The sequence below is a fragment of the Hermetia illucens genome, chromosome 2 (assembly GCF_905115235.1).
Source record: "Hermetia illucens chromosome 2, iHerIll2.2.curated.20191125, whole genome shotgun sequence".
Lineage (NCBI taxonomy): Eukaryota > Metazoa > Arthropoda > Insecta > Diptera > Stratiomyidae > Hermetia > Hermetia illucens.
Window position 1 is genome coordinate 140500374 of NC_051850.1, and position 15425 is coordinate 140515798.

General features: G+C 43.0%; 2 protein-coding genes across 3 annotated transcripts in view; both read right to left on the bottom strand.

Moving 5' to 3' along the window:
• The window catches only part of LOC119650370, a 17673-nt gene extending 14533 nt beyond the window's left edge, over positions 1-3140 (bottom strand). For both annotated transcript variants that reach the window (XM_038053101.1, XM_038053100.1), the window contains exon 1: positions 2450-3140. In XM_038053101.1, coding sequence (XP_037909029.1) covers positions 2450-2556 — 107 coding nt within the window. In that variant the 5' untranslated portion in view covers positions 2557-3140. The remainder of the gene's footprint in view (positions 1-2449) is intronic.
• A 10473-nt stretch (positions 3141-13613) lies between these two features.
• Positions 13614-15425, bottom strand: part of LOC119650093 — a 38546-nt gene continuing 36734 nt past the window's right edge. The window contains exon 4 of the mRNA XM_038052610.1: positions 13614-14227. Within this exon, the coding sequence (XP_037908538.1) occupies positions 14068-14227 (160 nt within the window). The 3' untranslated portion in view covers positions 13614-14067. The remainder of the gene's footprint in view (positions 14228-15425) is intronic.

Here is a 15425-nt window from a genome sequence, read left to right on the forward strand (position 1 = left end):
AACAGGTCTGTGAACTCGAAAAGTACAGGGAGCAACCGCACCAGGCGCGGAAGTTTTAGCAACAAGTCAGCAGGATGAAGCCTTACACACCTTGATGTTCATCCTGCCGAGACAAAGAGGGAAATCTGATTTCCGACAGAATGGGTTGAGTGCTTTGATAAACTGCTCAACAACCAGAACATCGCCGAGTTGTAGGTCCCGCCAAGTGAAGACAACGGACAAATACTACCACCGCCAAGTATAGAAGAAACAGTTCTTGTAATTGATCGGCTTAAAAATCATAAGTTGCCACGAGCCAACCAATTACACGAAGCGGTTCGTCAACTAATACTCAAAGTGTGGGACAGTAAACCAATCCCTGACGACTGGAAACGAGGCATTATCTATCCCACACATAAAAGGGGAGATATCACGCAGTGCAGCAATTATAGAGGTATCAGGTTGCTGAGTACCATCTATAAGATATTCTCCGCTGTCTTGCCAGGCCAGATAGAGCCATTGAGAAGTACATGGTCGCAATGTCAGCACCAAACACTGGTCAAACGAAAACCATAAAGATAGGAGATTACAACTTTGGGACCGTTCAAAATGTCTCCTATCTAGGGTCGAGAAACACAACTGATAATAGTAACGATGGTATTGATCGGCACACGGTTATTGGCAGCCAACTGAGCCCATTTCTGCATACGAAAACTGTTTCACTCGAAACGTCTCACCATAGGGTAAAAGTACTTACTGTACAAGACAATGGTTTTGCCAGTCCTTATGAATTCCCCGGAAACCAGGGTTCATAGCAAGAAAAATTGCGAACTCTTGACCGCGTTCGAGAGAAGAATCCTCCGAAGAATTTTTGGCCCCTACATGAGGATGGACGATTCCGTAGCCTACACAATGACGAAATTTACTAGCGATACCATGACCGTCCGGTTGTGGATAAAATCCGGCTTAATAGGTTACTGTGGACGGGTCACTTCATTCGTATGAATGAGAATGATCCAGCCTGGAAAGTCTATAAGGGCAATATCTATGATAGAAGAACAAGACAAGGCAGACCCTGCCTGAAATGGAGCGATGGAGCAGGTCAGGAAGCCAGACAGCTTTTAGGGATATCGAATTGGTGGACCTCAGCGTGAAACCGGGATGTCTGGAGTTCGTCATTAAGGCAGGCCTAGACCGGATACCGGTTATTGCGCCATTGATGATGATGATGAGTAACAATCGATTCCAGGCTGAAACCCGAGTTGCATCTCTAACATGCTCATCTAGAGCCTTGAACGTTGCCGTAACAAGGATGATGGTAACTTTTGGGGTTCCGTGATATATACTGCTACTTACTGCTCCATGCAGCGCCAGTTTGATGAACTCCACTGCCCACCACCTGTAATGACCGGAAGATGAGTGAGATTTACAGGAAAGATAAGAGTATTCTGTGGCTTCAGAGCTATCTCAAATATGCTGCTTACTTTGTAGCGGGAATAACGCCGATCGATGAAATGACGCTCACTAATGATGGGCTCAATTTTTCCTCTAATCGGCATGTGGAAAACGCCGAAATTTAGAAATTGTGGGGCAGGTGGCAACAACGAAGAGAATGGACGGAAAAGGATCGATGGATCCATAGTTTGATATCCAGCATCAGGGTGACGGTGCTGAGAAGGCACGAAGAGATAAACTATACTCTGACGCATTCTCTCGCTAGGCGTTGCGGATACCGCAAATACCGCTATAGGTTTCAACCCGATAGCTCGCCTAATTCTCTAGGGGCGGACCTGGCACATGTTTGCTTCCATTGTCCTAGATTCATAGTGGAAGGCAAGAATTGAGGGGAGCACTGGAAAGGCTAATCGGAGAAATGCTCCCGTGCCAGGGGAATAGGAATGCAGGTAGTCTAGTGGTGGGCGGATTCAATGTAAGTTGCAAAAATCAGGTTGAGAAGCGGGTTGACAATGTAATCGCTGGAAAAAAGGAAAGGTAGCTAGATCTATGTCTACCCTGCGACGTAATATTTTGCGGTGGTTCCGCGGGGAAGAGGACAGGAGTTAGGAGGTGGTTTTAGCGGGCAAACATTCCAGATGTCCCAGCGTCCCAGGGCAAAAAAAGACAGGTAGATAGATGGAGAAACAAAAAACCGATTTTAGTTACACTTTGTTCACACAAAACCTTAAAAAATAGGTGAACCATCAAAGAAATTCTTCCCGGTGACTAGGCGATTTAAAGATATTGATTTGGTGGAAAGATTCAAACAATCTAAAAGTGGTAAAAATACAAGCGTTATTGTTGACGAAGATTCTAGAGTAACGTATTATATTTATAGACACATATTGTTATATATTTACTGGGTGAGATATGTTAATATATTTCATTCAAATAAGAATTCCTCATGATCAACAAACTCATCATAAAAGTAATCATTTTGCATTGAAAAAGTTCCTTCTTTGCACCTTCTTACCTTCCTTCGGAGTTATATATGTTTCCCTCATTTCGGATGCACAATGAGAAGTTTAGAAATATTATGATTAAGAGCAACTGAAATATGAAGACAGTTTTCCCCATCATCCTGTCTACCGGCTAAATATCATGTTCCAGAACTGAGGGCAGGATGTGTCACGGCTTTAATGAACTTTCTGGCAGTTAGCACGTCTGTACGTAATATTCCGCTCGGGGACGTTTAATGAGACACGACAGTCACTAAATTGCAATAGTTTTCACCCCGTACCAGTTTTATTTAAATTATGACGATACGAATATTGCACGGGTACCCGTTTGCAGCTCCACCAGTTTGTAATTAGTTGAACACGTTCTCAGCAGTAAGATTTGAACCGAGGTCGGATGTCACAACAAATTAAAACTCGCAAATAGTGCGTGCGTGGCAGGAATTCTTAAATGTTATTAAAATATCGTTATAACGCGCGACAGTACACTGACCGTGTTGTAATTTTTAGCGAAATGCTCTGGATGATTGGTCACACAAAACTAATCGAATGTTAATATGAAAAACACTTTAATTCACTTAAATGCCAAACCTTCTCCCAAACTTTATCTTTCTTATGAAATTTGCGTAGTTGAATTTTAGCGGTTTCAACTATTTTTGGCGCGAATTTACATCCTGGAAAAGTCAAAATCCGCGGTTACGTACATTCGCTTCGATAATTTTCCAAGTTATGGTAGGTTATAGATACTGTGTGGGTTTTCACATGGCCAAATGGATACAGTTTGTGACGAAAACAGTAACTGTTCCGAGCAATACTGCTGTGCGATTATCAAACTTTTGATCCACCATCGTTGAACCATTCATTCATAAATTTTTCATGTTTTATGATTTTTTAGAGTGAAATCATTTGCCCCCAGTGGAGTGCCTATTTCCTTACTTTAATTCATTACGTAGAGTTATGTACATATCAACTATAAAATATAAGGTTTGAAAAATTAGTCTACCAGAAATGGCGCCTTCTGCTATGAGTACCCCTGCATATATCATGATAAGTAAAAAGATCGGAGGTAAGACTTGGAGTCGTCTTGTTTTCGATGAAAACTTTATGCGAGCAGCCCACTCTTATGTTACGTTGTTTGCCGTTTACTTGTAATTTTGTACCGGTCAGAGAAAGTTGTGAGTGCAACGAATGTCTTAAGGTGAATAGCAGTAGATGCAGACAGACCAAGCAAAATTTGATCTTTGTTGGGTTACTTCAAGACGATATCGATATATTTTACACGATAAATTGCAACGGCATATCAGAAATTAATACTGAGTTAATAATATAATATTCGTATAATAATACAATGGGATAATCCAATGTTGAATTACATAGTAATGTATTGCGATGGCACGCGTAACGAACTTCCAAATAAGGAACTATTACATGCATGATGAGATGTGTTTTTTTTTATTTAGAAAAAAACAAAATTAACAATTTTGAAATTTTTTTAAAAACATCTTCGGGTTAATTCATAGCACCCACCATTTTGGAAAAACTAGACTTCTAACATGCACAATTTTTGTTACTTCCAGTGTACCTTGGAAAACCCTTTTAGTTATCTTATTTCTTTCTTCCCGTATAGCATAACATTTTTTCCCAAATTCAAATTTCCTTCATCCCAAACCAATAACCATTTGGGTTACTTTCTTGCCATAAATCAACGGTTGACAATTTTTTAGCAGTTTATTATAATACTTCCCTAAATCCATTAATCCCAAGGGTGTCATAAACAAAAATATTTATTAAACAATTGCTGGCATTTTGGGTTCGGGGGGTCAAAGGGTAGTATGGGGGCGAAACGTGGATTGATACACACGATAGAGCATTAAACCTGAGAAACGCCCGCTGAACCAACACCAACAGCTCTACTAATAAACCCTATCTCCACCTCCACGTGGTGACCGCTGGGAGTTCTCTCTTAATGAAAAACTGTAGACGGAGAAGGATGAAGGGAAGACTCTCGCGCCTAAAAACGGGACAAATTGTATCAAATGGTCCTCCAGGTTGGGGGTTGAGTAGGGCTGACAGCCCTACACGGAAAACCCAAGTTACGAAGCCACGGAAGGAGCCTCGGACAGGATGGATTTTAAAACGACAAACCCGGCAAGGACAACAGAATAACGATTTGTGCATTTTTTCATGGAACGTGCGCTCCCTATACAGACCGAATGCTGCTGAGCAGCTAGCCGATACCCGTTACCTTGCCAGAGTTGCCCTGGACAGGTTCCCCGTAAAAGAGCCACTACACCATATATGATAGCGGCCATCCAGTAAACCATGTGCTCGGAGTAGGTTTCTTTGTCAGCTACAAAATGAAACCTGTTGTTATCGGCTTTGAAAACATAAGCGAACGGCTATGCACTCTGCGCATGCGAGGCAAATTTAGAAATATAAGCATCACTAATGTCCACACCTTCTACGAAGCAGTTAAGCGGATCCTCGAAGCCTGTCCCAAGTATGATATCAAAATCATACCTAGAGATTTCAACAGTCAAGTGGGGATGGAGCCCGTATTCAGGCGATACATCGACTCCCATAGCTTACATAGGGATACCAATGACAACGCACTGCGGATTAGCAGCATTGCACGAAATGATTATTGGAAGTACCTGGGTTGCACGAAAAGCAGTTCACAAACATACGTGGGCATCTGCAGACGGGATCACTTTTAAACAAATTGACCATGTGCTGATGGAACGCCGCCACCTCTCAGCCTTGATTCATGTCAGAACATATTGGGGGGCCAATATAGACTTGGATCACTACCTAGTTGGCATGGTGCTCCGAGCTCGAATTACAACACCACCTACAATCTCCTCTGATAATCAAAACACAGCCCTTCGTAACACCTATAAGGGAAAAATTAATGCCACAATAACCGCAGCTACCAGATATCCTGGAGATCAAACATCAACAAATGATCTTCACAATCACCTGAATAACGTTATCATTAATACGGTCACAAACATACTTGGCCCCAGCCACAAGAAAAGTCGGAACGGGTGGTTCGACGATGAATGTAATGTTGCATTCTCAAAGAATGCGGGCACGCGCAGAGACTTATCACAAACCCCGCCAAGCGGAGAAGCGACTTCACAGAGGGAATGCCCAAGGAAGCCTGGGAGGACCAAAAGGTCTGTGAACTTAAAAAGTACAGGGAGCAACCGCATCAGGTGCGGAAGTCAGCATGAGCCTTAAATATTTCGATGCTCATCCTGCCGAGACAATGAAGCAAATCTGATTTGCGACAGAATGGGCATATTGGAGCGATAGGTTGAGTATTTTGTTGAACTGCCCAATAACCAAAATATCGGCGATTTAGAAGGTCGCCAACTGAAGACAACGGTCAAATGTGCCACAACTAAGCATAGAAGAAACATTCCGTGCAATTCACCGGCTTAAACACCATAAATCGCCGGGAACCGGTGGAATTGCAGCCGCATTGGTTAAATAAGGAGGCGACCAACTACAATAAGCGGTTCACCAACTGATGCTCAAAGTGTGGAATAGAGAATTAATGTCTGACGACTGGCAACGGAGCATTATCTGTCCCATATATAAAAAGAGAGATATTACGCAGTGCAGCAGTTATAGAGATATCACGTTGCTGAGTATCTATAAGATATTCTCCGCTATCTTGCTAAGCCGAGTAGCGCCATACGCCCAGAACATCATTGGCCCATACCAAAGAGGCTTCACTTCAGGTAAATCAGCGACAGATCAGATTTTCTCTTTGTGGCAAACGATGGAAAAACTGTTGGAATATGAACATCAGTTGCACCATCTTTTCATCGAATTTAAAGCCGCCTATGCCACACGCCACGAGAGAATTCGGTATCCTGATGAAATTGATAAGACTAAGTAGGCTGACCCTGACTAATATTTGAGGCCAGCTAAAAGCAGCAGGATCACTCCCGAGACCATTCAACGTCAACAACAGTCTAAGATAAGGGGATGCCCTATCATGAAAGTGATTCGCGATGCAGATGTAAATGCGAGAGGCACCATCCTCTTCAAGTCCACCCAACTACTGGCCTACGCTGACGGTAGTGACATCTTGGGAAGAATAACTCGAGATATACAATCTACCTTCATTCACATTGAGCAGGCGGCGTGATATCTTGGGCTGCACATTAATGAAGGCAAGACGAAGTACATGCTAGCAACGTCAGCGCGAAAAAGCAAAGAATGGAGAACGCGAATCGCACTGGTCAAGCGAAAACAATGAAGATAGGGGACTACAACTTTGAGAGCGTTGAAAATTTCTAACGTCTAGAGTCGAAAATCATAACCGATAACTGCTATGACGATCAAATCTGCACACGGTTGTTGGCTGTTAACAGAGCCTATTTCAACTTACAAAAACTGTTTCGCTGGAAACGTCTCATCATAGGGTTAAAGCTCTTACTGTACAAGACTATGACCTTTCCGGTCCTAATATATTCCTCGGAGACCTGGGTTCTTAGCAAAGAAAAACTGCGAATTCTTGGCCGCGTTCGAGAGAAGAATCCTGCGAAGAATTTTTGGTCCCCTACATGAGGATGGATAAAATCTGGCTCAACAGGTTGTGGTGGACGGTAGTCACTTAGTCCGTATAGATGAGGATAATCCAGCCCGGAAAGTCTATAAGGGCAGTATTTATGGTAGAAAAAGAAAACGGGACAGACCCTGCCTCAGATGGCGTAGGCCACGACGCGAGACGTTTTTAGGGATATCTAAGTGGTAAATCTCGGCGCAAAACCGAGGTATCTGGAGTCCCTTATTAAGTAGGCCAAGACCGGATACCGGTTGTTGCGCCGTTGATGATAATGACTTTCGTTTTGGGATAACTAGATGGGTGGCTAAGACATTGGTTAGGCTGAATCCGTGGTTATATTACCTTACCGCCCAGTAGGTTTACATATACTTGCTTCTTGGCATTGCTTTTTATGGAGGTTACGACAAAAAATGAAGATATTGGATGTGTTCATACCCTCTTGGTGTTTTTAAGGTTTCATGTAAAATAAATTGTTTGGCAGTTTGTCTCAACTCCCTACTGTCAGATTCCCTTCCCTCCACTTTTTCCTTTGCGGAGGGTTTAACCTCCCCATGCTCCACTAGTTGAATCATCCTAGTCTTCCAATTCTTTCCAACAACCTCTCCCATTCTTTCCTTCCACTTTCTTCCTTTATGAACACTTGCTTTGCCCTAAATTTGAATACCACCAAAAACTCCTTGGTCCGCACTCTCCATCTCTTCCTTTCCAACCTCCCCGAGCGCCACTTCTCTTTATTACCTTGCACATCCCCGTATGCCAAAACTCACGCTCACCTCCCCTCCCCACCCAAAACCAAGTGTAAATCCACTAAGTTCAACCGCAAAGCCAATTTTGATAGTCTGAACTCAGCTTTAGCGTCTTTCAACTGGGTACATATATTAAGCAATTCATCGTGTGATCAAGCTCTAAAAACCTTTTACAATATTCCGTCCGATCTCCTCTCCTGTTATGTCCCTTGTTCCCCTCCCTGCTTACGTTCGTACCCAACTTGGTTCATAACGGAAATTCTTATTAACATTCGCTTGAAACATACACTGCGAAAGAAGTTTAGGGCTTCTAAGAATGACGCCAACCTTGCTTCCTTTAAGACTATACGCACTACTGTGAAGTTAATGGCCAGAAAAGCGCGTAAAAGGTACTTATTGAACGTCGTCCATTCGTCGTTGTGGATTGATTTCTCTGCCCTCTTCTTCCTCGGTTCTGTCGTCGCAGGCTTAGGTTTACCCTCCAAGTTAATAGCTGGGTCATTTGTACAGGATATGGTTACCACCTTGGTAGACAGAAGATTTCGCTCCTGGAAAGCCGCATATCTGACATGTACAAATCCACAAACGCGGTCGAAGGGTAGGATACGTCCCAGGGCGAAACGTAGATTGGTACCCACGATGGAGCATAAAGACTGGGAAATACCGGCTGAACCAACACCAACAGCTCCACTACCAGACCCTATCTCCACCTCTACGTGGTGATCGCTGACAGCTCTTTCATCCCCATCATTAACGGCGCAACAACCGGTATCCGATCTAGGCCTGCCTTAATAAGGAACTCCAGACATCCCGGTTTTGCGCTGAGGTCCACCAATTTGATATCCCTAAAAGCTGTCTGGCGTCCTGGCCTACGACATCGCTGCAGCGTCTGCCTGGTCTTCTTCTTCTACCATAGATATTGCCCTTATAGACTTTCCGGGCGGGATGATCCTCATCCATACGGAATAAGTGACCCCCCCCCCCCCCCCCACCGTAACCTATTGAGCCTGATTTTATCCACAATCGGACGGTCATGGTATCAATCATAGATTTCGTCGTTATGTAGGGGGCCAAAATATTTCAGCGGATTCTTCTCTTGAATGCGGCCAAGAGTTAGCAATTCTTCTTGCTAAGAACCCAAGTCTCCGAGGAATACATGAGGACTGGCAAGATCATTGTCTTGTACAGGAAGAGCGGAACAGTCTTTGTAAGCTGAAATAGGCTCTGTTGGTTGACAACGACCGTACGCGGATTTCATCATCGTAGCTGTTATCGTTTGTGATTTTCGACCCTAGATAGGAGAAATTGTCAACGGTCGCAAAATTGTATTCTCCTATCCTTATTCTTCTTCGTGTTTGACCAGTGCGGTTTGATGTTGTTGGTTGATTCGTCTTCGGTGCTGACGTTGCCACCATATATTTTGTCTTGCTTTCATTGATGTGCAGCCCAAGATCTCACGCCGCCTGCTCGATCTGGATGAAGGCAGTTTGTACGTCTCGGGTGGGTCTTCCAATGATGTCGATATCGTCAGCATAGGCCAATAGTTGGGTGGACTTAAAGAGGATCGTACCTCTTGCATTTACCTCAGCATCACGGATCACTCTCTCGAGGGCCAAGTTAAAGAGAACGCATGATAGTGCATCCCCTTGTCGTAGACCGTTGTTGATGTCGAATGGTCTTGAGAGTGATCCTGCTGCTTTTATCTGGCCTCGCACATTGGTCAGGGTCAGCCTAGTCAGTCTTATTATTTTCGTCGGGATACCGAATTCTCTCATGGCCGTGTACAGTTTTACTCTGGCTATGCTATCATAGGCGGCGTTAAAGTCGATGAACAGATGGTGCAACTGTTGTCCATATTCCAACAGTTTTTCCATCGCCTGCCGCAGAGAGAAAATCTGATCTGTTGCTGATTTGCCTGGAGTGAAGCCTCTTTGGTATGGGCCACTGATGTTCTGGGCGTATGGGGCTATCGGGCCTAGCAAGATAGCGGAGAATATCTTATAGATGGTACTCAGCAACGTGATACCTCTATAATTGCTGCAATGTGTGATATCTCCCTTTTTATGTATGAGACAGATAATGCCTTGTTGGCAATCGTCAGGCATTGATTCGCTGTCCCATACCTTGAGCACAAGTTGATGAACCACTTGTTGTAATTGATCGCCTCCTTATTTAAGCAATTCGGCTGTAATTCCATTGGCTCTTGGCGACTTATAATTTTTTAGCCGATGAATTGCACGGACTGTTTCTCCTAAACTTGGTGGTGGCAGTATTTGTCTGTCGTCTTCAGTTGGCGGGACCTCCAACTCGCCGATGTTCTGGTTGTTCAGTAGCTCATCAAAGTACTCAACGCATCGCTCCAATATGCCCATACTTTCGGAAATCAGATTTCCCTCTTTGCCTCGGCAGGATGAGCATCGAGGTGTATAAGGCTTCATCCTGTTGACTTGTTGGTAAAACTTCCGCGCCTGGTGCGGTTGCTCCCTGTACTTTTTTTCTTTTCTAGCCTCGGATATGATGGACTTTAAAACGACAAGCCGGGGCAACGACAACAGAATAACGATTTGTGCACTTTCTCATGGAACGTGTGGTCCCTGTACAGACCGGATGCTGCTGAGCAGCTACCCGATACCCTGTGTCAATATAGGGCTGATGTAACAGCGTTGCAAAAGATGCGCTGGACAGGGGCTGTCTTCCTGGAGAAGAGCCACCACACCATATAATATAGCAGCCATCCAGTAAACCATGTGCTCGGAGCAGGTTTCCTAGTCAGCCAAAAAATGAAACTTGGTGTTATCATCATCATCAACGGCGCAACAACCGGTATCTGGTCTAGGCCTGCCTTAATAAGGAACTGCAGACAACCCGGTTTTGCGCCGAGGTCCACCAATTCGATATCCCTAAAAGCTGTACTATGCCATCGCTCCATCTTAGGCAGGGTCTGCCTCGTCTTCTTTTTCTACCATAGATATTGCCCTTATAGACTTTCCGGGTGGGATCATCCTCATCCATACGGATTAAGTGATCCGCCCACCGTAACCTATTGAGCCGGATTTTATCCGGCTTTGAAAACACACGCGAAACGCTTTGCATTTTGCGTTTGCGAAGCAAATTTAGAAACTTAAGCCTCATAAGCGTTGACACTCCTACAGAGGAGACTGCAGAGTCGGAGATGGATACCTTCTACAAGGCAGTTGAACGGAAACTCGAAACCTGGCCCAAGTATGATATGAAAATCATACTGAGAGATTTCAACAGTCGAGTAGGGATGGAGCCCGTATTCAGGCAATATGTCAATACGTACAATAATGATACCAATAATAACGGACTGCGGATTATTCAGTTAGCAGTATCGCATGAAATGGTTGTTGGAAATACCTGGTTTGCGCGGAAAGCGGTCCACAAACATACATGAGCCTCTGCAGATGGGATCACTTTCAACCAAATTGACCACGTGCTGGTTGAACACCAGACCGCTCAACCTTGATGAATGTCAGAACATATAGGAGGGTGAATATAGACTCGGATCACTATCTCATTGGCATAGTGCTCCGGACTCAAATTACAACCACCTACAATTCCCTCTGATAATCAAGTGAGAGTGAATACTGAAGCCATCCACAACACAGCCCTCCGTAACTCCTATAAGGGCGAAATGGATGCCGCAATAACCGCATGGATATGATGGATATGAAGCACCAACAAATGATCTTCACAACCACTTGAACGGCGTTATCATTAACGCCGGCCCCAGACGCAAAAAAGTCGGAACGGCTGGTTCGACTATGAATGTAAGTTAGCAACAGAAGAATATTGCATTCTCAAAAAAACACGGGCACGCGCGGAGACTTATCACGAAGCTCGTTAAGCGGAGAAGCATAGATAAAAAAATTCGTGCAATCAAACGACTTAAAAACCATAAGTCGCCAGGAGCCGACGGAATTAGAGCCGAATTAGTTAAACAAGGAGGCGACCAACTACACTAAGCGGTTCAACAACTGATGCTCAAAATGTGGGACAGCGCATCAATGCCTGCCGACTGGGAACGGGGCATTATCTTTCCCATACATAAAAGGGGAAATATCATCCAGTGCGGCAATTATAGTTCTTGATTACAATTTTCAAGATATTCTCCCCTATCTTACTACGCTGGATAGCTTCATACGCCCAAAACTTCATTGGTGCATACCGAACAGCTTCAGGCAAATAAGCAACTGACCAGATACCACGACCATCTGAATAAAATCTGACTCCGAAACAAGTTACGGTGGGCGGGTCACCTAATCCGTGTGGATGAGGAGATCCTGCCCGGAAAGTCTATAAGGACAATATCTATGGTAGAAAAAGAAGACGAGACAGACCCTGCCTGTGATGAAACTTTTTGGTGTATTTGCAATTGTCGATAGTTTTTCAGGGTTCAATTTATCAATTACTGTCACAGCAACTTGTTTATCTTTGTACACGGCTTTTATTACTGTTCCATACGATCCATGGCGTTGCGGTGAATCTACACTAATCGGCGAGCCTGGCACTGGGAGTGTTTCGACTTTACTTGAAGATTAGGAACAGAACATGCCTTCCAAATACTGCAAAAACATCAAATTCACCGAGAAAGCTAACGAGCGAAAAGCAACGCCAGTTGAAAGCAAGGCCTGTAAAACTAGCAAAATATTCACAATATTTTTTCTTTTTTTAGTTAAAATCCATTAATCACGACTGCGTGCACACTGTACGACGGTTGGAGCAGACGGAACCGGTTGTTTTTCCATGCGGTTCCTCTGTCTCCAACCAACGGAACTTTTTCACCGCTGGCTTTCCCCTCTCGTGGCCAATTCTAAAAAGCTACGGAGAGCGCCGACAACGTCATCTATCCGCTCGCATTAACAACATTCGAAATAAATTTCGAATGTTGTTAATCCTGCTGCGCCACAGAACGATGGCGCAGGTCAGAATGCCAGAATGCTTTTAGGGATTTCGCAAATCCGAGGTGGCTGGAGTTCCTTATTAAGGCAGGCTTAAACCGGATACAAGTTGTTGCGCCCTTGATGATGATGAAAAAATCCAGTTGTACCGACCCCTCGGCTTGTTTATCTATTTGCTGTGCTGTTTATATTCAATAGTCCATCCAAATTCGAATTCGCTGTTGTGCAAGAAACCGCTAGTTTTTTAATTTAGATTTAATGAGAAACCTCTAGATAAATGCCTTATTTCTTGGGCTCGCCCAAATTTCGCAAGCCATTAACTTGTCGCTGTAAATGAATTAATGCGTACTTTCAACTTCTGGAATAGGAAATTTCAACTAATATTGGCAACTGACGTTAACTATTTTTCGAAATTGTCCCCAATACCAATCTTTCAAACAAATATGAGATAATTTTGGCGTTTGCTTAGTATTATGGAGTTGCATGGTGCAATCACTACACGAAGGCTGACACTATTTACATATTTACACTAAATGATGGCAAGTCTTCGGAGATGGTCTGTTACTTACTGAGTTTGGGTGAGTCAGTTCGGAAAAGCCTAAAAAGCAACATAAGCTCGCCACTTTATGGCTAATGTAAGGTAAAATAGTGATGATGATATCATAAATACAAACGATGATATGGGCGATTTCCCACTAGTCTATGCCAGACGTAAGTTAGTTTCACTTTCTTTTACCTTTTGTGCTCAACCCAAATAACAATGACTATCTCACTTTCATCGCTCAAAATGGATGTTCTTTGGAAGCTTCGAATTCATATGAATATTAAATGCTCCACTTGGAATTCATTTCGGATATGACTGAAGGGAGAGATGAATGTATAAAAATTGAGAAAAAGGTATGAATAAAATCAGCAAAGGAAAACCCAAGCCTTATAATTCAAACAATCTTTATTAAATAGATGCGTATTTTCTTAAGTAGTACATATGAAAATATTTACAAAGTTCGAGTTGTACTATTCTAGCTAGAAAACAAGTATTGCGAAATATTAAATAATAATGACTATTGAACGTATACAAGCTACTTTCACAAATATGAGAACAAAATATCTTAGATTTACTGAATAATCAACAAAGCCCCCAGGCGCCAGTAGGTCTAGGAAGCAACATTAGAGCCAGAGATTTTCCGGCCAAATACTTTGGACAAACACATTATAGGCTTTTTGGCTAGAATTAACTACAAAATAATGAAATGAGTGAACGATGGACATCACTGCACTTATGTAGAATGATGCCTAAGGAAAGATGAGACTAAATGCCAACGGAGAGCATCAATGACAGGATCAGGATATTTGAATGTTTGCTGCTGAGAACAATTCCGCAAGTTCTAATCCCTGATGAATAGAGGCTCCTGGTGCGATGGAGTTCGTCCACACTCGAGTCGTTTTGCCAGTTGCTTGCACAAAGGAACGTTACGAATCACGTCGCCGAGGAATACGGACAGCAGGTACCATTGTTTCATCCCGGTCGATTGCACTTTGTAATTCCTGCAAAGAAACATACAAAAAGGTGGATTTTAGTATGTAGATGGAGAGAAGATGACGACGTAGCTGAATTTCCAAAAAAGTCATTTGTTACTGTCCAGAGTCAGATGGAAAGAGCCAGAAGCCTCGTTGTTGAGTCGAAACAATCAGTCGTTGCTGTCTAAGTCGATGCAAGTCTAGTGCAAGATACAATCATAAGATAAATTTTTTGTATAACTACATTTCGCAATCAAGAGAAACAACGCTTACGTTAAGTTGAAAAAAATGTTGGCTCCGGTTAAGAAATCGTGAAAACTATTAACGCGAGATTTTAATATCAGCGAAGTATGATTTACAAATACATATGTTATTGATAAAGGACATATTGTCCTGCAGAAAAGGTTCCATCGCTGCTAACTCTCCACTGTGCTGTATCTTCAACACTTTCTAGAGCATCCACCAACTCTCCATTCATCGACGGTTAAGTGTATTCACCGCTTGCTAGTCTCGATCCAGGTTCGAGAATATTTTTGCTCTGGCTTTTGTCTTTCGATTACAAGTGGGAATTGCTGAAGAAGACAGCGTTGTAAAGGATGCTCTGGGATGTGGATATGGCGTGCATTTATTTCGCATTCGAGCACTCTTTGCTTAATAATTGGCTGATTACCTGTTCAATGCATTCCACTTTATTATCCTTTTAGCGTAGACGGTTGGTTTGTGCAGAGGACACCACTGCTATGTACGCTTTGCTACTTATGCCTGAATGTAACAATGCAGAATGTACACAATTGGAAACGTATGCAAAATTAAGACAATCTAAGGATTAAATTTATTGCTGAAGCATCTGTGGAAAATTATCCAAGGAGCGATTTGAAAAGCTTTACATTGAAAGTGCTTTAGATTTTGAGATTAAAGGGAGCTAATGATAGGCAATAGGTTTAATGTCTATGAAATGCCTAAAAAGAAAAATAATATGCAGCATGTCCCCTGTGTACGGTAGCTATCCAAGATTACAAGCCCTTGGGATGGGTAATCCGCTGATATTTCATTCCAGCATTCCGTCGATGCTTGATAGCATAATTGCAGCTCCTGCGTTTGATTCATATTTATTGTTAAGCCACCAAATCTGTTTTTCGTTATTAGCGATGAAAATAACGATGTGCCACGTGAAAAGACAAAAAATATAGACACTTAAAAGGAATCTAAGAAGTGTGACAGGAAC